We start from the raw sequence: 26,364 nt of genomic DNA on the forward strand, positions 1-26,364 counted from the left end.
GTAATATCTATTAACTGTGAGAAATACTCAGCAATAATTTAAAGTCCCTTGTTCATTGTAGAAAAATCTTATCAGCATTAAAACTTCTACTTTTTAAGGGAAGTATCAAAGAAATCAATTACAGGTCCCAAACTCAGAACAAGGCCCTTGAATCCCCGTCTCATAAATCTTGTTACAGACCACCCCCTTCATCCCTAACCTTGCATATACCACATAGAGAGAGTGCACATTACCCATAATGCCCAGGCTGATAAGATGGCGTCCTGAAGCCATGGTTATTTGGAACCACAGAGCTTGGAGTTGAAGAAATCTCACTAGTTGAAAGGACCAATTGTAGCTGGAGTTTTCTCCAGTCCTCCCCAGTACCACAGACCCCACAACCACTTATAAAATAACTACTCAGAAACTTATATTAAACTGTTGGGCCATTAGCTCAGGCCTACCGTTGACCAGCTCTTACACTTAACTCAGCCCATTTTTGTTATTAATCTATATGTCGCCACATGTTCCGTGGCTTTACCTGTTACCTTTACTGTTGCTCCCTGGACAGCAGGCTGGTGTCTCTCCCAGACTTCCACCTCCCACCCTCTCTTCTCTGTTTGTCCCGCCTATCCTATACTTCCTGCCTGACTACAGGCCAATCAGTGTTTTATTTATCAATCAATCATAGCAACATGTATTCACAACATACAGGACATCCCACAGCAACTAATCTCCCTTGTCTGCCAGTTGAGTAAACTCACAGAGGCTGAGTGACTTCTTCCAGGGCCAGGACTCCTTGGTAGAGTCCTTCATTAAACCTTTGTTTGGGCCAAAAGAACAGTTTCTCTGGGCTTTCTCATCTGCATTATCAGAAAGCAGCAATTAACATGCTGTGGCTTAGAATCCTCTTGTACTTTAAAGTTATTGAGGACTAGTTGGGCACAGTGTCATATATGGGTAATCCCAGCTCCTCAGGAGGCTTAGGCAGGAGGATCCCTTGAGCCCAGTAGTTTGAGGCCAGATGGGGAAACTGAGGACTCCAAAGAGACTGTATTTCTTTGAATCATATATGTATGTACTCACACATACGCTTATATTTACCACAATAGAAACTAAAACTGAGACGTATTTAAGTACTTATTGAGTTGTTCAGAGCCAACCTCAGACACAGTGCATCCCAACATAAACAGCATCTTGCATGAAACACAGTTTCTAAAGCAGCTCAACTCGGAGAATAGAATTACACTGTTCTACATTTTTGCAAATCTCTTTAATGTCCAGCTTAATAAAAGACAGCTGGTTTTCAGACCTACTTCTGCATTCAATTTTTTATGATGCATTACTGTGGCTGAAAGACAGGAAGAAATGTGGCCTCACATAGACACAGTTGTCCCTAGGTATCCTCAGGAGACTTGTCCCAGAGACCCCCACCGCCACCGCCACCAGGCATGCTCAAGTCCCTTATGCGAGATGGCACAGCCTGTACACATCCCCTCCAGGAACTCTACATCACCTCTAGACTACTTATTAGGCCTAACACAGTGTGCATATTGTGCAGTTTTCCTATTAAATTATTTGGGTAACAATGATGAGAGGTCTGGTACAGATGCAATTTGTTTAACGTACTTCCAATCTGTGCTTGGTTAAACCTTTAGCTATAAGTCCTGCAGAAGCAGAGTGCCAGCGGTCTAAGCAATTGGAAGCTGCAAATCCTGACAGTCTTTCCATGTCATTGTGCCTATGTCCTCTTCCACATTGTATCTCAGATCAACAAGCAGTCATTTGTAAGGCTTCTTGCAACACTGCCTCTGAGTCACGTAATGAGCTTTTCATACTCCAATGCATTAAAATCCATTGCATTCTTCCAAAATCCTGAATCATTTTAAAGTGAAAAATAGTAACTTTATGAATAAGCCGAGGATTCTGGCATACGCCACTCTAACCAAGTGACCGAGATTAACATCACCAAGGAATAAGTACCCTCAACAACATCCACTCGAGCTGATGCCCAGAAAGGGTATGGGAGCTCCGGGGCATCGTTCCCAGTCCAGCACTATTCCAGCATGGCCGTGAGACAGCAACAGACAAACCCAAACTGAAGTGCGGCAGCCAGTACTTTACTAAAGGGTCAAAATCGTTAAAGGAACGAAGACCAGTCACAGACGAGAGGGACCCAAGGAAACAGGAAACCAAAGGCAAGACGAAAACCTGCGTGGATCCTGGAACCAAAAAAGGATATTTGGATAAACAAATAAATACTAGTAAAGTCCAAATAAATGGAGCACTTTTAGAATATTAATGTAATAATATCATGGTTTTTTTAAGTATAGTTTTTTTAGTATAGTTTTGACCGCCGTTCTATGGTTATGTTATCATAAGGCAAACCCAGGTGAAGAACACAGAAGATTTCTGTGTTACCTATGTAACCCTTTTGCTAGATCTAAAATTATCTAAAAATATAAAGGTTTTAAGAATCAACTGCTCTGTCCTGTACTCTAAATATGAAGGATGTTTTAATTCATGTATCAGGTACTGATTTGGAAAACAATAGTCTGATGAATTTTACAGGATTTCCAGATAAGACATTTCATTGTTCTGTGTCTTTAAAGTCATGTGATCACAGCATCTCCATTAATCCTGTCAGAAAGTAGTTAACTACCATGACACTGTCACGGCCATGGTGATAGACACAACTTCTCCAAACTGTGAATTCTGGTTGAATAAGATCTTATCATTGGCAACAAATATCGCCAGCAGTTTTCCTTCCAATAAAAGGCTCACTTTGTACTTAGTCAGAACTGTCTGTAAAGTCTGCAGGACCCGTTTGTCCAGAGTCCCTTCATTTTTCTTCAGGGAAATGGTGGTCCATGAAAGACTGACCAGTTCAATGTACAACTCAAACAGCTCCGCAGCGGCTCTTCCAGAGGACGCCACTGCCCACTAACATGAATTTGGAGGTTTCTATAGCTTCATTTTCAACATAAATGAAACTGGAAATTATTTATGCAAATGTGTGTTAGTAAGGTGGTGCCCTGATTCCTCTGAGACGGCAGCAGCTTTATTTAACTCTTTTAATGCTATCACACCCTTAAAGGTTAGCCTGGCTTAAGGGAGCTTAACCTCACTAGAAAACTATGTTGACCTCACAGACCCTCTGGAAAAGTCTCACACTCATGATCATACTTGTTTGAACAACTAGTTTGCAGAATTCATCTACCTGTCAAGGCCAGTCTCGACCAGAGGGTAGAGAATTACTGTCTAACTTTCTCATTCTAATGATAAAAATACCCTAATAAAAGCAATGTAAGAAAGAGGCTTAAATCTAACGGCTTAAAGTTCAAGGAGACGCAGTCCGTCCTGGTGGCGGGAGCAGGAAGGAGGGTGGCTGGCTTCATCCACTCCAGGAAAAGAGCGAAAAGGAAACAGGGCTGGGCTGAGAACCCCAAGACACCCCCCAAGTGACTCATCCCCTCAGCAGCCTCCACTTCTCAGTGCCCCACAAACGCCACAGGCGGCACCAAGAGCTGGGGCCATTTCACATTCAAACCACAACAATTACTTCCTTTAATAACGTGTAACAAGCTAACAGTCATTGTTCGCCTGGATAAAGTCTTTAAACACTCACACTCAGAAGGTAAAATCCTTACGAAATCTTTTGAGAACCTTCACTGGGGTGATTATACTCAAGCAAAATTTCACTGAAAATCAGAGGACCTGACAAACACGTAACACTCAATATTTGGATTCTGAGACTGCGCCTAACTCTGACTTTTAGTCCAAAGCAACAAGGGTTCTCACTTTAACCACGGCGAAGAGATGATATGATTCTCAGAAGGCCTAGTCCTGAGCCTCGGCTAGACACGTATTCCTTAAGGTGCACAGTGAGTCTGAAGTTCCCACAGACTACAGCAAAGCCATCCAGACCAACCTCCTTTAGCAACTGGCCTTAGTTACCTGTTCCTGAACGCTCAGGCTCCTTCTAGCCATGGGGAACGTTAACTGCCATCATTATTAATGAAGATGCTTGCCGAGGGAGAAATTACAGTTCTAAGTTATGTCCCTGTTCACACCTGAACACACTGAAGTCTCCAAGATAAACTGTTGATGGCTGGAGTGTGGCTCAATGGTAGAGCACATGCTTAGTATACATGAGACACTGGAGGGAATTCCTAGCACACACAAAAGAAAAAGAAAAAGACCTACCAAAACTACAAACGTAGAGCAGATTTTAAAAACTAGAAAAGAATGCAAGGGTGTTCCCTGTTTGTGAACAGCAAACAAAAATGACAAGCTGCAGACCCCCGAAATTCCTGTTTTCTCTCTCAACCGGACCCTCCCCACTTCTATGTATTTAAATGCAAATAACCATGGTTATTTTCTAAAACAGCTAAGTTGAAGTCTTTTAAAATGATGAACTAAAACTCAAGCACTAGCCTAGCACCATCGCACAGCTTCTCTGGGATACGCCAGTCGCTGGCATCACTTTCCCAAAGTAAAAGTGTGATAAAGCCGAAACAGACAACAAAACGGAGCAGGGCCACGGAGCACAACAGCAGAGAGTACTCGTGGCTTACGTGAGGCCACGGGTTAAATCCACACAACACACACGCCCACAACAAAGTGTCATCTACGTGAGGCCATGGTTAAATCCACACAACACACACCCACGACAAAGTGTCATTTACATGAGGCCACGGGTTAAATCCACACACAACACACGCCCACGACAAAGTGTCATTTACGTGAGGCCACGGTTAAATCCACACACAACACACGCCCACGACAAAGTGTCATTTACGTGAGGCCACGGGTTAAATCCACACAACACACACCCACGACAAAGTGTCATTTACGTGAGGCCACAGTTAAATCCACACACAACACACATCCATGACAAAGTGTCATTTACGTGAGGCCACAGGTTAAATCCACACAACACATACCCACAACAAAGTGTCATTTACGTGAGGCCATGGGTTAAATCCACACATAACACACACCCACGACAAAGTGTCATTTACGTGAGGCCATGGGTTAAATCCACACAACACACACCCATGACAAAGTGTCATTTACACAAGGCCACGGGTTAAATCCACACACAACACACACCCACGATAAAGTGTCATTTACGTGAGGCCACGGTTAAATCCACACACAACACACACCCATGACAAAGTGTCATTTACGTGAGGCCACAGTTAAATCCACACAACACACACCCACAACAAAGTGTCATTTACGTGAGGCCACAGTTAAATCCACACAACACATACCCACAACAAAGTGTCATTTACGTGAGGCCACAGGTTAAATCCACACACAACACACACCCACGACAAAGTGTCATTTACGTGAGGCCATGGGTTAAATCCACACAACACACGCCCACGACAAAGTGTCATTTACGTGAGGCCATGGTTAAATCCACACACAACACACACCCACGACAAAGTGTCATTTACATGAGGCCACGGTTAAATCCACACAACACACACCCACGACAAAGTGTCATTTACGTGAGGCCACGGTTAAATCCACACACAACACACGCCCACGACAAAGTGTCATTTACGTGAGGCCACGGGTTAAATCTACACACAACACACACCCACGACAAAGTGTCATTTACGTGAGGCCACGGTTAAATCTACACACAACACACACCCACGACAAAGTGTCATTTACGTGAGGCCACGGTTAAATCCACACAACACACACCCATGACAAAGTGTCATTTACGTGAGGCCACAGTTAAATCCACACACAACACACGCCCACGACAAAGTGTCATTGATTGATCCAAAAAGAGTCCCTGAACTGGAGAACCTCTTCATGATCCCACACAGCTCTGAGAGCTTCAGTCTCATCAGACTCCACGAAGTGGTCTGGGGGCTCCGGGGGGGGGGGGGGCACCGAGCACATAGCTTCCTCCACCAGCACCCTCTCTGGAGGACTCCTGAAGACACTGTCCAATAGATTCCAGACTGAGCAGTCAACAGATCTTCTTGTGCCTTCCTTGAGTTCAGGAAGATCTGACAATATCACGAAATGGCTCGGCACAGATCTCTGAAAGTTTTCATTAGGATTCTTTTCTTTTGAATCATGTTAATAAAGTGCAGTTTGGCCTGGCGTTTGCAGCCACTTACTCACTTGGCCGCCCAAGCACAGAAGGATGGAGGTCAGTGGGAGTTAGGGCCAGGCCTGGGTCTTGGAATATTTCTGAAGGCTGTTTTTACACTGGGCCACGGCAGCTCTCTTACGCTTGGCTCTTAGATAAGAAGCGAATTCTTCCTGCTTCCCTCTACAGCGCTCCCTCAGAAGCCACAGAAACCGGTGGTCACTGGAAAGGCCTCAGACCCCTCATCTATAAGGGACCTCGGGCACCACTACTGACCTACAAGTCATCTGGTGGAGCTAAGTCTAGGGAGTGTGATCTGTAAGGTACACCCCCAAAAGAAAAAGAGGACCCTCCCCCCTATTCTGCCTACACTGAGCATCCATTGGGACACAGAATTTCAAATTGAGGGGCTTTTCATTTTTTTCAAGCTTTTATTTTCCTAATGCACTAGGAATTCATATTTTTCATTCTTTCTGCTTACCCCCTTTAAACAGGATTATTAACATGTTAAGTGTTCTCTTGGGGGCAGGTATTTTTGGTAAGACTGCAGACCAAGGAAAGAGCCTCAGGCATGTCCGAAAGTGTCCTATACCCCAAGCCCCCAAAAGCCAAAACCTGCTGCCTTTGAACATTTAATACTCAGGATCTAGACCGATCCAACTGCAGCTCCCTCCCCATTCTCTGAGAGGCTGTTTTGGGAAGTATTTATTTAGTTAATGACTATTTAGTTAGTTAGTGAATATTAAGTGATTGTATTTCTCTCACTAAACAAAGCACACACAGGTTCCCAAGGGTGTCCTTTGCACACTCTGGGTCTTTCAGGGACCACAGAAGCTCTGTCACCGTGGAGCCTGGAACAGCAAACTGACAATTCAGGGAAGAAGAAGGCCAAGAGTACTTCTCCACAAAGAACAGCTACACCCCTCTTGGCCCAACTCCAAGAGGCAATTGAGCCTGGAAGGTCGGGGCTAATCTCTGCCAACCCTCTCCGCAGGCTTCGGGTTTTCCAGCATGTGCTTTGCAAATAATCTAACAATTAATTAGTGCTTTTGAATCTGTCCCCTATCATTAACAGACCACTGCCAGACAGCCTTTGACAGCGTCCTCCAGAGCTAATTAAGCCTGGCAAACACAGGGGCAGGATCGTAGGGCGCCCACCAGAGCTACACTGAGACCCAGAGCTGTTCCTGCCAACAACCAAGGTAGGTGCTGGGCTCAGGCCCTGCTCTCCAGTTATATCACGAACACGCCTGAAATTCAAACAACTCTTTCACCAGAAAGGCTTTTTTTTCCTGTTAGACATTGTTTCTAGGCCATATCCCCATCCTCTCTCCACACTCACCCCCAAAAAAGTACTTTAAGAGAATAAAAATACAGTCTCTTTCTCCCCCTTTTCTCTCCCCCTCTCTTAATTCCCTTCTTCTATTCAAAGAATCCTGAACAATCCAAGATGTTCCCCTCCCATAAGCTCAGTCATGTGGGGAGTTTTTCTAGTCCTCATGACCTAAGGCCACTCCAAAGTCTAGCCTGCTCCATATGCACAGCCAACAAGATAAACACATGGGGGGGGGTGCTAGAAAAATGGGGGGATCTACCTAGGGGCAAAAAGGGAAAATGCCACAGCATTCCTCTGAACTTCCCTAGTTCAGTCTTGAACACAGAAAGACTGCCTTCTGAGGCTGTAGCAAGCTCAGGGTTGCACAGGCCTTTTAATGCCAGGGATGAGGTTTAAGAGAAAAATCAGAAAGGCTCCTCCTTCTCAAAGGCACGCATCTGAATGACAAGAATTACGGAATTGTCACCATTCATTTAAGGAGCAGATCACTTCCCAAGGTCCCTCCATGTAGTAAGTGACCCTTGTTACCACCGTCGCTTAATGCGATTACTACGATTATCGAACAGTATCCCAGAGCATGATTTCCTGAGAGCATGCTCACAGGACTGGGGAGATGGCTCAGGATTAAAGAACTAGCCACAGAAGTACACATGCCAGAGTTCAGATCCCCAGAAGCCATGCAAATTCCAGCCTCTGAAGGCAGAGGCAAGATTCACAAAACAGGCAGGATAGCAAGACTAGCCTGTCAGTGAGCTCTGAATTTGATTGAGAGACCTGCCTCACTGAGCAAAGTGGAAGCATGATCTCAGAGGTGGGTGATTCCTCATATCAACCTTCAGCTTCCACATGCATGCACACACTCACACATGCAAAACATGCATACAGTCTCACACATACAAAACATGCATACAGTCTCACACATGCAAAACATGCATGCATACCCTCACACATGCAAAACATGCATACACCCACACACAAACAAAACATGCATAAATGCACACACACAAAAAACATGCTTATATACACACATACTTGCATACACATATGAACATGGAAAAAGAGAAAAATGCCCCTGATCATATTCTTTGGCTCAAACCTCTAAGGGCTCTACCTCATGGGGTGGGGTATGTGTGTGTAGATGGGTGGATGATGGAAGGATCAATGGGTGGATGGGTGGGAGGTAGGGGTGGACTAGTGGATAGGTGGGTGGATAGGTAGATGGATAGATGGGTGGATGGATGGACAGATAGATGTGCTTTTGTACAATGGGTTTTGCACATTATATGTCTATTGTCTGTTATTGAGCTACAAGCCCAAATCCCAACTTTATTTTTTAATCAGTATTTTTGGATGGTACTAGGATGAAATCTAGGGCCTAGTGGAATCTAGAAGTTCTTTCCAGCTGAACTATTCTTCTCTTCCTCCTCCTCTCCTGTTCCTCCTCCTCCTTCTCCTGTTTTAGACAGAGCCTCACGAAGCCAACAATGACTTTGAATTCCCTACAAAGCCAAGGATGACCTTGAACTATCAATGCCCGACCTTGTGAGATCTGGGATTACAGGCATGCATCACCATCAGATTGTTTTATTCAGTACTGGAGATTAAACCAGGGCTTTGTGCACACTAGGCAAGCACTCACCCCTCCAACCTAGCTTTAAATTGTTCTCCTCCCTTACCAAGTTCTATTCTCTTTGCCTTTGTCCAGTGGAGACTGGACCCACTAAAGAGGCATAATTATTGTTTCTTCTCTACTTCTCCCCACTCCAGACATGGTTCATAAGATCAAGGACTTTTGCCCTTTTTCCTCGTTGTATCTCAATAGTGTCTTGAATGCAGTAAGCACTCAGTAACTGCTGGCTGAATAAAGCAATCGATTAGCAGTTTAAGAAGTTCGACTATGCAGAAAGCATATGGACAAAAGCGCCGACTCCTAAGTTCCCCCCTTTCTGTGCCTTAGACGCCAGCAAAGTGCCTGAGACTTAGCAGGTTACTCACAATCTCTGGACAAGACCACAGGGTTTATCTAAAATGCAGTGGGTATTTGAAAGTTTAAAGCAAATGCAAAATGATGAATGGTCCCTGCTTCCACTTGCAAAGGCTCAGGGCCAGGTGGGGGCCAAGCAGCATTTGCTTCGCCGCACGGTGTGTGTCCGTGCCAAAGTACCAAGGATCCGTTATCTAATTTCCTATATACACAACTGTGCTGAGCTATAAACTTTCAGCAATTATACAGCTGTCTGGGAACATACAGATAACTCTGTCCCGTCGAAAATCACTCTTCATAAACCAGATTGCCATTGGTATCCTAAAATACTTCAAATAATTAGAAATCCAGAGCAGGGTAGCAACGACACAGCCTAGGATGCAGATGCAGAAGAGAAAGAATGCATTCTGCTGCCGAATCTAACATCAGACCTTAGACAACCTCACTCGCTGTCCTGCTAACCATCTAGTTACCCAAATGAAACAGCTGTTAGTAAACTGTCAAAAACGTGGCAGCAGGCAAGGTACTGGAGGATCAGCTGAGACTCAAATCTTTACCCAAAAGCAAGAGGCACAGAGAGACACTGGGCATGGTGTAGGCTCTTGAAACCTCAAAGCCTGCCCTGGTGACACACCTTCTCCAACGAAGCCACACCTCCTAATCCTTCCCAAATAGTTCCACCAACTGGGGACCAAGTATCCAAATACATGAGCCTATGGGGCCATTCTCAATGAAACCACCACAGAAACCAAATCAACTCCTGTGTCTCAAGACCTCAGGTTTGGCAAGAGAAGGTATTTCTCAATCTATTTTGAACCTTTAAGGCTACAACAATTGGTCCTTTTTGCTGCTGTTTTGTGGGAGGGGTATTGATGATGGTGGTTGGTTAGATGGTTGTCTGGTCCCCATTCTGAAATTCGTGGGCCATTAATGCAAAACCCAGAGAACTTACGGGACAAATGGGCAAAGAAAATGAGGCGCATGACACAGTGGAGTCCCTGAGCCTTAAAAAGGAGGAAATCTTCCCAGCCCTACAGCACAGATAAACCCGGAGGTCGTTATGTTAAGCAAAATAAGAAGACCATACAATCTCACTAATACACAGAATCTAAAATTACCAAATTCACGGAAACAGAGTCAAACAGTGGTTGCCTGAGGCTGAGATGGGGATGGACTGTGGAAAGATTAGTCAAGCGATACAAAATCTCGGGAGGAAACGGTTTGAGAGCAACAAAGTATCATGGTGACCGTGGTCAGTGATAATGTACTGCACACGTGACAGGCTGAGTAAGGGGCGGAGACTGCGCAGCAGGGGCCCCTAGGGCTCCGGCTGCCCGACCTGATAATCAGAGTTTGATCTCAGGAACTCACCTGGCAGAGGAAAACCAACCCCTGCAAGTTGTCTTCTGGGCACACTCAGCAGTGGCACGTGCGTGTACACACACACAAACACAAACACAGCCCACATTAATTCTTTTTAAACTGCTGAGAGTCAATTCCAAGTGTTCTTACCACACAAACACGAAAGTGGTCAATATGGGGCCCAGTAAGATGGCTCAGTGGGTAGAGGTGTTTGCTGCCAAGCCTGACCATCAGGTTTGACCTCCAGGTCCCACAGGATAGGAGGAGAGACTCAGATCCCACAAGTTGTTCTCTGATCACCACACACCAACCAGGGCACACACATCACACACATAGACATACACAGTAATACATAAATTAAGACAGGTGATTCAAATATTAAATATGCCATCTCACAATGTAAACATATAATATACATATATTAAAATGTCATATTGGGCCTCACAAATACATCAATTGTCAATTAAAAAACAAAATTTAAAAATTGAGTGTCGGTATCTTTGGGACAACATAAATAGAAACAATGTAAAGTTTGGGTTTCTTGTTTTTGTTGGGTTTTTTTTTGTTTGTTTGTTTTGTTTTGTGGGCATTGAGGTGTTTTGGTTTTTGGGTTTTTTGTTTGTTTGTTTTGTTTTTGAGATGGTGTCACATAGTCAAGCCAGCCTTAGCCTTGAACTTGTCATATAGCTGAAGATGACCTTGAACAGCCCACCCTCCTGCCTCTACCTCCCAAGGGCAGGGAACTTTGATCACTACTTCTCCACCTCTCTCACCATTAACTTATGAATTTGTTTTTCAGGGTAGCTGCACTTAACTTTCCTCACACTGGTCTTCTCATTTGTAATACGAGTTAAAATATTGGCCATAACAGCAGCAGTGACAATGTTGAATGCCAAGATCATGTGTTTTCTGTAAGGATTAAATGAATAGATTTATGTCACCTGCCAAGGAAAGCATCGGGCTGCAGTTTGGGGAGGTGAGGTGGTGTGTGTGTGTGTGTGTGTGTGTGTGTGGCGGGGGGGGGGGGGGGGGGTGTCTCTGTAACACATGGTGCTCGAGGTTATCTGTGGAAGTGTGTTTGAGTTCTATCTGGACCAAGAATTGAATCATCTCTCTAAATCACTCACTACTCTAAACCCCAACATTCTCGCTCTAGAAATGAAGAGACTAAGACCTGCCCCAGAGGCTGCTGGGAGGTTCAGATGAAATGGGAGGTAGAGAAAGCATCTTGAAAACGGCAGCTACAATAGGGTGTAATTATTAGCTTAGACACTCTCCAAGCTGCCAGCTCAGCCCACTCCAAACTGAGTATTACCCAGCTACACCTCAGCTAGCACCTCAGCCTGTCACCAGGACACAGGACTTCAAAGCTTCCTCAGCAGGGAAGCAGTTTAGATGAAAACCATCTCAGCTTCCTGTGGGCTGCACCTGGAATCCCAGGTGTATCCAAATGGAATGAGAAGAGCCATGTTTGATGGATAAAATGTGTGTGCAGGCTGTGGGCGAGCTTCCAACAGGACACACCTGGACACCACATCAAGACAGGAATGAAGAAGCCAGGCATCACCTCCCGCCCCCAGTGCTACAGCAGGGGAGTTTCTACAGAACTCACCTCAGCAGACCTGCTGACCTGGCACACCAGCCAGCAAATGCAACCAGGGCCATGTCTTCTAGCCAAGCTGACTTCCCTGAATTCTTTCTGCATGCCTTTTTCTCATTACTAGGACTCTGGAAACATACCCCTGATGGACACTGGCAGACCTCGGACACAGCAGCTACTATTTTTTAGAGATGTGTAGTTTGTCTTTAAAGTGAAAACAGACTTAAGCCTGCAGTGGCAAGCATTAATTTTCAAGCTTCCTGCTTTCTTGATGTGAGATAGATTACAGGATCTCAGAAAAGGGGCCAGTCAACAGCCTACGGTGATTTCCAACCCAAAGGCACTCTGGTTCTTACATGGCACATCTTTCAAGAACAGAGCTCTCCCTCCCATGATGCCATGTAATGCCAAGGAAGAAGAGTGAGGAGGAAAAGGATGGATGAGTTTTGTCACCCCAGTGGGTAGCCTGGGTCATGGCTGCCTTCCACCTGCCTGCTTCACCTTCCTCTTCCCCAACGCAAGCAAAGAGGGAAAGACTTCCACAGAAGGGCCTTCCAGACCCGGGGGTCAACACACAAACCCTGCTGTGCCTTCCTGCTTGCCCCCCCCCATGAGGTATACATACAAGACAACTTTACCGCCCTCATCCTTCCACTCTCCGGCCCGTCCTGGCAAACGGCTACAAGGTCCTTTGTACGAAATGACAATACAAGCAGCCTCGGTCACTTCATCTGCTGTGGTGGCACGTCCCTCCCTTCCAACCGAATGTCACACTGGTGGCTACTCACCTGTCACTTAATCAAGCTAAGAGTTATATGACTATATTCATCCCACACGTGGGCTCTTCTCCTGGGGGACCCCAATAGGGCAGCAATGGCCTACCTTCGACAGCCGAGTCTTAGAAGTCACAGGACTTTGCAGAAGTCATTAACTGAGTCTCAGTTTCTTATTTGTAAGATGATCATGGGGTAAGTTGTCTTAATACACACACACACACACACACACACACACACACCAGCCTGTAGCCCTACCTGGAAACTGTCTGTATTCTCAGCTGCATGGGAGGGGGTGTGTGTTTAAATCCTTATTAAGCGGGGTGTGCCTCTGACCTCAGAGGACTGAAAAAGAGTGAACCCAAAGTACAGAACAAAATCCAGAGCCTTGTTCTGATATTCAAGGTCCCCACAATCCACTCCCTCCTCCTTTCCCAAGAGCCCTATCTCCCATCCCCATAAAGTTTTCCAAGTCTTCTCCCCAGAAGAGAGAGACCATGCCCTGGGTGTCACTGTGCCAATGTTCCCACCTAGCCAGCCCTCTCCCCCTTCCTGATTCAGCGCAGCCTTCAGGACAGAGCAGGAGACAAGAGTCCTCAGGGGCTCTAGCCCACAAAGACCTTCCTGCCCTGGGGGTTCCTCTGGGCATTCCTCACACACTGGTTTTTGTTGTTACTCTTAAGACAGGGTTTTGTGTATCCCAGGCTAACCTAGAACCATGTAGCTAAGGATGACTTAACTCTCAATCACCCTGCCTTCATCTAGGATTGATTACAGATAATGTCTGGCTCTGAATACTCTTGTTATATGATTATATTCAGTCTAACTAGAGTTCAAGCATTTGAGAGAAGCAATAAAGTATATGTTCCTTTACAAACTGCAGAAGGACACAGATGTCTTACAGAACTAATATGCACTAAAAAATGAAGGTATGGGTAGCTCAAGGAGAGCCCATCATCACTCTCTCAAATGCCTTTCAGGTGGGGTATGATGGGGCACACCATTAATCCCAGAACTCAGGAGGCATAGGCCAGCAGATCTCTTCGAGTTCAAGGCCAGCCTGCTCTACAGAGTGAGTTCTGAGCCAACCAGAGCTACAAAATAAGACTCTGTTTCAAAACAATTAACAACAAAGAGAAGCCAAAGCAAATGCCCTCAAAGTTCTCATAATACAGCGATGTGCAGGCTGCATCACCAATCCTAAAGTAATCGATGGCTGACTCTTGCAAACTGTGGGCCCTGAGGAGATGCCCCAACCCCCTGTGGTTCTGTTCTCTCATCTATAAACCAGGGATGATCAAAGTATCCACAATTCTTTGGGTTGCTCTGCAGATGAAATGACACTGTGTAGGAAGCACTGGGGTGGGCCCAGCATACAGTAATTACTCCATAAATTTTCATTATTTTGATCTTCTTGGAGTTCAACTCAGCCAGAATACCCCAAAAAGCACTTTGTGAAGTAAACTGAGTCTATGTGGAGAGCTAGGAAAAGGGCTGGGACGTGGCCCAGTCAGTGGAGTACTTGCTAGCACATAGGAGGCCCTGGGTTCCTCCCCAGCACCATATAAACTGGTCATGGAGACACATGTCAGTATTTCCAGCACTCTAAAGGCAGAAGAAGGACGTCATAAGTTCAAGGCCATCCTCAGCTACCACCAAACTTGAGGTCCATCCGGGCTATACGAGGGTGGGGAAGGGAGCCCCCATGTGTCAGCATAGGTGATACCTAGTTCTCCTCCAATCATTTGGCCCCATCTGGTTGTACAAAATGACACCATTAACAAACTTCTACACTTAAAAAGCCCCCTTAGGGGTTAGGGTTCAGGCAGCAAAATGCTCATCTTCCAAGTCTGATGACCAGAGTTCAAGCCCCAGAACTCCAAGTTCAAGTTCCACAGAACTCAAGTTTTAAAAAGCCGAGTGTGGTGGCACACACCTGTAAGCCGCCAGTGTCAAGAAGGGTCAGATGAGTGGCCCGGGCTTACGTGGCTGGCCATCGAGCCTAGTTGGTGAGTTCTGGGCCAGTGAGAGGCCTGTCTCAGGAAAAAGTGCACAGAGCCTGAGAAGTGACTCCTGAAGCTGCACTCTGACCTACACACACACACACACACACACACACACACACACACACACACACACACACTCGTGCACACACACCAGGAAAACAAAAGGGGGGTCTATAAGAGCTGTGGCTCTATTGTCTTTTCTACCTCGGCAAGGCTTTGGATATATCTGAGACTATGTGCTTCTCCTCCCTGCGGGCTTGGCAAGACCGATTCACTATGAAAACTGTCAAGGCTGCACACGCATCACACTCCCCACTTTTCCGTGAAACAACACTCATGTTTTCTGTCTGGCGTGTGTCCTCCACCAGTCCCCCAGCCACAGTTCCACACCTCATCACAGCAAGTGTGCTTTATCTCCCCCTCATGGTCCACCTTAACGTTAAGATCCACTTTTGCTGGGCATGCCGGTATACACCTTGACTCCTGACTGTGCTACATAGAGAGACCCTGTCTCAAAGAAACAAGAGAAAGAGAAAGAAAAAAACAAAAAAGAAAGAAAGAAGGGAAAGATCCATTTTAATGCGCACACTGAAAGGCAAATAACTCTCCCATAATGACACAAAATGAAACTGCTGACAGAGAGTCACACTAACAGAATGGACAGTTCAGGTTCATACACCGGTATTTAAAAAAAAAAAACCAACCCAAACTAACAACCCTCTTTCAAAATGTTTGCGATGGTGGGGGAGGGGGATTCTGATCCCCAGTCTTACACGTCAGTTTATGCCAACCGGCCTTCCCAAAGTCTGTCTGCAAACAGCCCCCGTCTGTCTGCAAAGCCTCTGTGATCAGATGCTATCTTCCATCCACCACACGAGACGTAAAATGTAATATCTGGATCCTCCATCCCCCAGCTACACAACTCTGTGTAGATGAACTATGTGTCTCCATCTCTCAATTTATCTCCTACAAAATGTCACAAATAATTACACCTCAGAGTTTTGATTACATGAGCTTATTAAATTAAAACGTTCTTACTCATTTTTATATACTCCAATCATTTAGCCTAGAGGCTGGCTGCAGGCCATATTTAAGTCGGCGCTGTTCTTGTTGAGAACTGCCCGTTTCCAGATCTGAGCCAATGAATTGCTTTTGTACAGGTCACTGCAGAACATAACCGAGCAAATGATGACAAATGGAGCAAATTAACCTTCCGAATTTGTCACACGGCCTTGACATGAGACACTACGATGCTGGCATGCAGGATGATATTCCCAACGCGGTCATTCGGTCCTCCGAGCTCCACCCTTATACTCTGACGGTCTCTGGGAAACACAGAGTATTACTCTCCACGCCGCTTTTTTCTCCTCCAGCGCTGGAGATGGCACTGTGGGCCTCACCTGGGCAAGACAAGCACTCCAGCCACCTCTCAGACCTCGCTCCACTTCTCAAGGAGTTCTTATTAACGTGTCTGAAGCAGCTGAAACTTAACGCTCCCTCCCCCAAATCTCACTGATAGGCGTGCTACCGCTGTATAGAAGATCAATTTGTTTTACAAGACAATTCTTTGAAAAGAATAAAGAGAACCGCAGAATTCTTATTCTGCTATTATCTACGCATGTAACAAAGTCAACCAGGGCTCTGTCTGCCTGCCTCAGCAGAGGCTAGCTGGGTCTCCATGTCATGACATTCCGTATCTGGATGCTAGTCAAATATTTTATTTGCCTAAATAACATAAATATTCATATTTTACAAGATAACATGGCCTAAATATTTCTAACCAAAGAGACTGAGGAGGGAAAGAAAGAAAACAGGCATTTAAGAGAAGATAAGAAGCATGCGATTCAGAACGAGCCTTACCTGCAGCAGCCAGCCAGCTGGTCAGGGCAAGCATGGCGATCACGCGGTGGGCTGTCGCTGCCATTTCTCTAAAAGGGGGTCCCCTCCAGTCACGGCAGCTCTTGGTTTTTCAGCTCGAAGGTGAACTTAGCAAGTCAGAAGTGGCCTTAAAATCCCTCTCTGCAAGTTTCAAATTGCCTATAAAAATAAACAAATTTCAGTAAGAAAACAGTGTTGAAATTTTACAAATGAGCACACATTAAATGTTAAAAGTTAAATGGAGACTTTCTGAAAGTACTAAAGAGAACAATTTGTCATGAAAAACACCAGGACAGCACTCAGGCAAATTAGGGTGGGGATGGTAACTCTAACAAGGACTTTCACAGAAAATAGTTTTGAAAGTGACATGCTTATTCTTGACATGCTAAGTATTTGGGGAGTTGAAGGGGATTGTTTGAGAGAGTCTATGTTTCCCAGGTTAGCCCAGCTCTCTTGGGTTCAAAAGTCCCTCCTGTTTCAGCCTCTCTCAATGGCTAGCATCACAGGCATGTATGCACCAGCACACTCCAGTAGACCTTCACAGACACTCCAGGTCACCTGTCACAGCAGTGGTTACACTGCACAACTGAAGCAGTCAGCCACACTGGACATGCAGCTCGGAGTGCCAGCTCCTGTCTAGAGCTCTGCTGGGCTTTATTATCGTTGCTTTCGTGATGTGCGTGTGTGTGTGTGTGTGTGTGTGTGTGTGTGTGTGTGTGTGTGTGTGTGTGATGTTTGACTGAGACAAGGTCTCACTGTGTAGTCTGGGCAGTTATAAAGAACAGGCCGGGCCACAAACTCACAGAGATTCACCAGCCTCTCTGCCTCCTAAGTTCTGAAATTAAAAAGTGTGTGCCACCATGCCCAAGTTGAATTTTGTGATTTTTATATGTATGTTTTGGGGGATTCATTGTTTTGTTTGAGATAGGGTCTTGCTTTGAAGTGTGTGTGTGTGTGTGTGTGTGTGTGTGTGTGTGTGTGTGTGTGTGTGTGTGTATGTGTGTGTGTGTGAGAGAGAGACAGAGAGAGACAGAGAGAGACAGACAGACAGAGAGACAGAGACAGAAACAGAGACAGAGACAGAGAGACAGAAACAGAGACACAGAGACAGAAACAGAGACACAGACAGAAACAGAGACACAGAGACATCGAGCAAGCATCACCTTAGAAAAGTGGCTCAAAGATTATAAACAATCAATCAATCAATCAATGTTAGCTACTTTGATCACTGTTCCCTTCTCTTTAATGTCTTCTCCCTGATAAACTGAAAAGACTAGGGTGTGATCATTTACGTAATTCTTAGCCACTTCCCAGCCAGTTTTGTTTATTGCATCGGGGAGAACCTAAGGTCAAGAGCAGGACCACTGAGAGCCAAGTGACCAGTGAGGCTGAGATGAAGGAAGGCCTGGTGAGCGGCGCGATGCTAAGTCAGAAAACTGATTGGGAAGCCGCGGAACTGACTTCAACTCCCCCTTAAAGCCTCACATTAAGACCATTATTCCACGATGCATCAGATAAACGGAAATGTTTCTTAACTTAGGAACTGGATAACAAAGAGACTTCATCTCAGTTTTTCCTCTTTGAAAAACTAGATTTCCTAGATGAGTTAATTAATAAAGAAAAAATTTCTCTCAAAGGATACATTTCAACAAATACTAACAGCAATTTTAATAAAGCAAAAATCCATAAGAAGCACCCAGAAGATGGCTGACATGAGGATTTTTATGGAGCAAATAACCCCAAGAGGCGCAGGGCTCACGTCACCCCGCCCACATCTGCACCCGCATTAACCCAGGAGCCTACACCAGTTCTGAAGGAACCAGTGGAAAGAAAGGCAAGTGGTTCTATTAAAAATACGGACTGCAAATTGCTGACAAGAATATTGGGCAATTATATAATTATTATATAATCGGGCCAAGCTAAACAGTTTGATGCCCAAAGGCAAACCACAGCAAGTTCATACCGGATTTCAAGACATCGCTGAGGAAGTCCAAGACAAGTTGGAACTCCACACAGCTGTGGTGAACAAGGAGGGAGCTTCTTTGAGATGAAGTCCCTCTTTAGTAGGACTTGCTCAAAAGGAGAGCAAACTGCAGAGGGCTTTGGTCTAATCTCCCCAGTGTGGGGACAGAGTTCTAGGACACAGGAGAGTAGGTAGGGGACCACACGGGGCCCACCTGGCTGATCTCCACCCAACACTCAGCAGAATGCTGGGTGGAGCCAGGCTTCCAGAAGTTGAAGCTTTGAGATCAAATCGGAAAACACAAGCTCCTCTGTTCTGTGAGGTTCTGTCATACGCACCTGGCAAAGACCAGGGGCTGCCAACCCTCCCTGACTTCATCTAATCTCTTTGGGCACATGAACCATACGAATACATGAACAGATCCACGGAGGTCCTGGAACAATGTGGAGGCTACTGGAGAGTGATCCCTTTGCTCACCATTCAACGGTGTGCTCCGCGGAGAGGGAAGGAGAGTGGTTAGCACCTCAAACGAACAGAAGAAAATGGGAAGAGGGAGTCGCAGGCTAAAAACACAGAAGAATGTGCCGCTAAGTCTGTTGATCTCAGAGTGTGCTGTGTTTACTTCAGAGGCCATTAATCTGAGCTGGCTGCTGCACATTCCTGGGATCCAGCAAAGCACGTGGGTAAATACAGGGATTAACTGGGGAAAGCCTGCTCAACGGAATCCTTGACAACGGCATGGTTTGAAACCCAGGCTTGAAAGGAACTGCTCAGAAAAACCCTACTCTGGGCTAAGGAGTGTGTGTGTGTGTGTGTGTGTGTGTGTGTGTGTGTATGTGTGTGTGTGTATCTGTGTTTGTGTGTCTGCATGTATGTGTGTATCTGTGTTTAGTGTGTGTTAATGTGTCTATGTGTCTTGTGTGTGTGTGTGTGTTTGGTGTATGTGAATGTGTATGTGTGTGTGTATGATGTGAGTATGTGTGTGTCTACGTGTGTGTGTGTGTGTGTGTGTGTGTGTCTGTGTGTCTGTGTGTCTGTGTGACTGTGTGGTATATATAAGTGTTTGTGAGTGCTGGTGTGTATCTGTGTGTCTTGTGTGTGTGTTTGGTGTGTGTGAGTTTGTGTGTATGTGTGATGTATGAGTATGTGTGTGTGTGAGAATGTGTAGTGTACACATGTGTTTATGTGTCTTGTGTGTTTGTGTGTGTGTCTGTATGTGTACACAGGTTCACACCTGATACAGCACTCACTCATGCAGCAGAGGACCCCTTTCAGGACTCAGTGCTCTTCTGCCGCGGGTCCCAGGGATTGAATTCTGGTTGTCAGCAGCACTTTCTGGCTGAGCCATGAGACTGAGTTAGTGAGTGGACTAAAAACTGTCATGGGTGCAGTGGGATGTCACTCAGTTGGTAGAACGCTTGCCCACACACATAACGTCCTACACTCCATCCACAGTGACACACACAGAGGGCATGGTGAAATCACACCACTCCAGAGGCAGAAGGGTCAAGAAGCTCAAGGTCATCTGTTGTGGGGGTGGCATTGCCTGAACTCAAGCAGTGAGTTACCCGAGGATGGCTCAGCAGGCAAAAGTGTTTGCTGTACAAACCCAAGGACCTGAGTTCAATGCCCAGAACCCTCAGTGAGAGGAGAACCGACTCATGAAAACTGTCATCTACTCTTCCACTTGAGAGTCACAGGTCACAGTGCACCCATGGTCACGCGTGCGCGCGTGTGCGCGCGCACACACACACACCCACACACACACACACAATTTTAAAATGTTTCTACTTTGTCAACTAGGTGATTTATTTTTTTGATAAACACACAGTTGGGTTTGAAAACAGCTTAATAAAGCAGGCAGAACTGTTTTGACTGCTACTCAATGCACTGTCCAGTGACAGCCGTGTGGACTGCAGCATCAGTGGACAGAGCGGCAGCCGGGGAAGGGGACACAGCAGTCCCTGCGGTCTGAACACCTGGATGCCCTTTAGACTGGTACACAGACGAGCGCAGCCTCACGGCAGCTCCCGGCAGACCTCGCTCCACACAGAGACACTGGATCATTCCAATTCCCAGAGAGGGTGTGGATCTGGATGAGAAATCTCTGGAATCTATCTAAGTATAGTCGATGTTTAGCAAATATTTACGGCCACCGTGTGCCAGGCAAACCGGTCGAGGTGCCAAGGGTGTGGCGATGTGAAAAGGAACCACACCTCTGCCTTTGCGGGGTTTAGTTTGACCAAATCAAAGCCATGTCATCTGCTTCTTGGGGTGAGACGTTTAATTTCTCGAGTGTCTTTTTTCTGTGGACAGATCTTGATGTACTGTTTACCCTGCATCAGATAATAGGAACACAGTGGCCAGCAAGAGGCATGCTTTCTACACTTCGGGGTTTACAGTCTGGGAAACAGGCACAAATGGAATCACACAGTATGAAGAGAATTCTAGAGGAAGCACTCTTAGGGGACCCACATCCTAAAACACCAGGCACAGAAAGACACCGGGTGAGTTTGCTCGCTTCAGCTTCACGTCTGCTGTGCGATAAATACTTCGACAAAAAGCTGCACAGAGGAGAGAGGGTCTCTTTTAGCTCATGGTTCCAAGCTGTAGTCCCTCACAGTCAAAGGGTCATGTACCTGAACCTGCCAGTCACACAAGAGGACTAGATGAACGCCTGCTCACGTGGGTTGCTTTTCTCATGCTCACACGGTGCTGCCCAAATTCAGGGTGAGTCTCCCCACCTCAGTTTACCAATTATGAAAACCCCTCGGCTCTGGGCTGAGTGGGGGCTGCAAGGGGTGGGCGTTCAGGTTGACGAGGGACCAGGAACCAGGGGCCCACAAAGCTGTGGGCTGAGCCACATGGCGGGGAGAAAGATGGGGGCCTCATCAGTTCATTGCCAGCATCCGGAAAACTGTGAGCACCAAGACGCCGCTCCTCTCCCCACCTGGGCTCTAATCAGGCGCACCTGGGTTTTGAAGGACGCAATGGGATTCGGTCCCAAGGAAATCAGAAGTGCTGACACACCCTAGGATCACCTGGGAAGAGAGTCTTTATGGAGGATTGTCCACACCGGGTTGGCCTGTGGTCATGGGCTTGTCTGTGAAGGGCTTTTCTTTTTCTTTTCTTTCTCTCTCTCTCTCTTTTTTATGTTGTGTTTAATGGTATGACTTCGTGCATTCCAGCACCAAGGCTGATATGGAGTCGAAGCTGCAGGCTTGGCTTGTGACCCCATAGAGCCTCACCTGGTGAAGGGAGTGAGGAAGATGACCATCAAGCCGAAGAGCCCGTGCCTCAGACAGGCAGAGCCAGACAGGCACAGAAGAGCTGCTGCCTGAGAGACGGGTTCCTGGCACAGCCACCCATCAGTCCACCAAATCCCACGTCAATGTCAGCCACACTGACCGTGGTGACCCAGCATCGACAAACCTGGGGCTGGTGTCAGTGTTCCGCACACAACGCCGTCTGCGGCTCCCACGTGAGCGCCTGGAGAGGCGGCTCCCGCAGGAAGACTGTTTAGACGGGGTCTCTGGTCTGCTCCGAAGGGAAGCAACGCCTGCCGCCCTGAGAAGAGCAAATGGGGAGCAATGTCCCAAGGCTGAGAAGACCAGGTTTAATTCAGACTGGCACACTGACCTTACACCCACACCGAGACACTTGTTTTTAACGGTTAAAATACACCCACAGCTGTGATAGGCAAACCGCCAGTGAAAAATATAGATACTGATTTATGGCAAGTTATTAATTCTTTTTTTTTTTTAAGAACAACTTCTTTTTCAATTTTATTTATTTTTATTTAATGTGCATTGGTGTTTTGCCATGGGTGTTGGGTCCCCTGAAACTGGAGATACAGGCAGTTGTGAGCTGCCATGTGGGTGCTGGGAATTGAACCTCAGGACCTCTGGAAAAGCAGTCAGTGCTCTTAACTGCTAAGCCATCTCTCCAGTCCCTAAGTTACTAATTCTGAGATTAGACTTTATTTCCTAGAATTTCAAAAATTCTATCAGCAAAAGATCATGGCTGGGCATGGTAGCACATGCCTTTAATCCCAGCACTTGGGAGGCAGAGGCAGTGAATCTCTGTGAGTTCAAGGCCAGCCTGTTCTATATAGAGAGTTTCAGGCCAACCAGGGCTACATAGTGAGATGGTCACAATTCAAGACCAGCCATTATAAATCTACATTGCAATTCCTAGGCCTGCCAGAGCTACATAGGGGGATGTTTTCTCAAAACAAGAAAAGATAGGAGCCCTAACACCCCTCATAACTGCTTGCAAAGCTGTTCCCAAGAGAGAGGAGCTGCTGCCTGGACATGGCTGAGGTAGGGATCTCTGTACATCTCTCCTCTTCAGCCTGCTGGTTCCCAAGTCTACAGAGGTTTGCGCAGGGAACTGCGGAACTCAGCTTGGCAGGGCCGACAAACCAACCAATCTGCTCAGAACGAGGAGCCGGCTGCCGTCAAGACGGTTTTAGTCACGAAGCTGCAAGGATTCCAGCAAGGTTCAGGAGACTGCATATCCTCGCCTGCAGTTCCCACTTCCCAGAGTCTAGCAAGCACTAGCCACTGACGAGCTGGGACAGCAGTGGCTGCTCTGGTTCTTCTTCTGCTGAGATAAAACACTGACTAACAGCAACGCGGGCAGGAAAAGGTTTATCTGACTTTCAGGTTACAGTCCGTCACTGGAGGAAGCCGAGCTCTACGCAAGAATTTGAAGCAGAAACCATGGAGGAACGCTTCTTACTGACCTGCTCTCCATGGCTTCCTCAGCCTGCTCTCTTATACAATCCAGGCCTACCTGCTTAGGGATGGCACCTCTCTCAGTGGGCTGGTCCCTTCCACATCAATGCCAACCAAGAAAGTGCCCCACAGACATCCATGCCCACAGGCCAATCTGATAGAGGCAGTTATTTACCTGAGGTTCTTCCCAGGTGTGGAGGTTTGAATAAGAATGGCCCCCACAGCCTCATATATTTGAATGCTTAGTCAGGGCATGGCGCTATTTAACAATTAGAAGGATTGGGGGGGGGGTGGCCTTGTTAAGTAGGCGTGACCTCATTGAAGGAAGTGTGTTACTTTGAAGTTTCTTTGAAACCTTTGAGGTGGACTTTGAGGCTTCCTCTCTTTCTCTCTCTCCTGGCCTGTGGATCAGGGTAAAGCTCTCAGCTACTGCTCCAGCACCATGTGCACCACCAGGCTCCCACCATGATTCTAAGAGTTGCCTTGGTCATGGTGTCTCTTCACAGCAATAGTCACTGACTGTGACACTGGGTGACTCCAGTCTGTATCAAGTTGAACTAAAACTAACCAGCACAAGAGAATAGCTCAGTGGTGAGGCCCAGGCCTGTAACTTGCTTAAGACCCTGGGCACTATGAAATGCACTATGAAATGCACTATGAAAATGACACTATTATATACATTACGATAGGAAATTTATGGAAGGCCGGGAACTTGTTAGAACATTTCCAGTAACGAATGGCAGGCAAACAAGAGGTAGATACAAGAAAGAACCTGAGAATGCTCAAGAGGGCAGGAGGCAAGAACAAGGCATGCTGGGCCTTAACTTTCTTCATCTTTAATATGAATAGATTAAATAAAAAATCTTTTCTCCTATATCCCTTGTCCAGTCGTCATCATATGACATGACTGGCAGCTGACGGAGTCCCTCACAGACGATGAGCTCCCATGAATTCTTGGGGAAGTTTCAAACGCCTCACTGTCCAGAGGCTAGAAGGACAACCAACTGTCCAAGGACAACACGCAGCCTCACAACACAGTGACAGAGAGAACATGGATGCTCACTACTTGTTATCTGGAACCTGTGTGAACAAAAGTGCAGCATGCTCCCAGCAACACACGCATTTAAATCCAACTTCTGTCAGATCTGCTCATTTTGTTTATTTTTTATTAAATATAGATATAGATTTTAAATTTGCTTTTTAAAAATTAAAACCTGCCGTTTTATGCTAGTCTTCAAAGTCTAAGAACTCTATCATTCTTCCCTCCTCATTCTAAAAACCACGCATGATTAACCCCAGCCTTGATACCCTGTGTCATGTGTTCCTTGTTACCCACTTCAAGCCAACTCAGTGTTAGAGATGGATCATACCCACTGAAGTCTCTTACAGACAGGCAAGCCAAGAATTCAGAAGGCTCCATGGCTGGCCCTCTACTTCCTCTCAGACTGCTTTCTAACAGCTATGACTGTTTGAAAGTGTGTGCCTTAGACCCTTCCTATGAGCATCCTGCACCTGGGTTTCTTCTCTGACCCCATACAGCATCTCAGTGACTAACGACAGAGCACCTACTGTATGTTCCACAATTTCTCATTCAATTCTCTCAACCACCCACAGAGATGGATGCTTCCTTTAAGTTGCTAAGCAACCCAAGGTCACCAGCTAAGAAACCCTGGACCAGGATTTGAGCCCAAGTCTATCTAACTCCGCAGCCCATGCTCTTAGCCACTATAAACATGAGCTCTGCCAGAAACAGCTAACAACTAAGAAAAAAAATAGAAAAAGAAAAGAAAAGGCCAAGGCCGTGCAGGTTCCTATATCACTGTGGACATTGGTCAGGGACAAGAGACAGCTCCTAGCTGATGAGGGCTGACACAGTGACAGGTTACTTTGTTTTGAAATCAGCATGGCAAAGTAGTTACATGCTGCCTCATTCATTAGCTCAGCATTCAGAAGTAACTATGGTGTGCTGGACGCTGGCTCCAGGAACTAAACACCCGTTAGTGATGTAAGCTCCTCCTTGTTGTCAAGGAGTCCACCTACAGGACGCAATGTCTGTGAAGGGAAACCAGAGCAGGTTAGAGACGCGCTGAGTTTGTTTTAGACAGGTCAGGGAAGACCTCCCAGGTGAGGTGACATTTAAGCAGAGGACAGAAAAACACTGTGACAAGGAAAAGCATGCCAGGTGGCGGGAGTGGCAGGTACAAAGGCCCTGAGGTGAGACCACGCATGTGTTCTTGAAGCAGACCACAGTACAGCGTAGCAGGACACGTGGTCCCCTCCACCCCTGGTGACCAGGGTTCAGCTCCCTTAAACCCCCAAACCTGACCTGTAAGTGTGGGTGATGATTCTATCTCCCTCCCAGGGCTGTTATGAGGAAATAAGTAAGTAAATGAAATTTAAGTACAGAATACCTAGAAAGGGTTAGGGCTAGAGCCGGGGTTAGGGTTAGGAAATGGTGCCCAGGACCCTTTCTACTACTCACTAGTAGCACTATCGTTTTATTTCATATCATATATGATATGAAAAATATTGATGTATATGATCTCCTATATCAGTTTATTTCTAATCTGATCATCTCTATTCCCAGGGGTTAAATCACACTGCTGGTCTTATGGTGGCC

General features: G+C 46.2%; 1 protein-coding gene across 1 annotated transcript in view; it reads right to left on the reverse strand.

The window, feature by feature from the left end:
- Tgfbr3 (transforming growth factor beta receptor 3) overlaps window positions 1-26,364 on the reverse strand; it is a 184,029-nt gene that overhangs the window by 146,255 nt on the left and 11,410 nt on the right. Inside the window, exon 2 of the mRNA XM_006985830.4 lies at window positions 17,025-17,201. Within this exon, the coding sequence (XP_006985892.2) occupies window positions 17,025-17,088 (64 nt within the window). The 5' untranslated portion in view covers window positions 17,089-17,201. The remainder of the gene's footprint in view (window positions 1-17,024; window positions 17,202-26,364) is intronic.

The sequence above is a fragment of the Peromyscus maniculatus genome, chromosome 10, assembly GCF_049852395.1.
Source record: "Peromyscus maniculatus bairdii isolate BWxNUB_F1_BW_parent chromosome 10, HU_Pman_BW_mat_3.1, whole genome shotgun sequence".
Classification (NCBI taxonomy): Eukaryota; Metazoa; Chordata; class Mammalia; order Rodentia; family Cricetidae; genus Peromyscus; species Peromyscus maniculatus.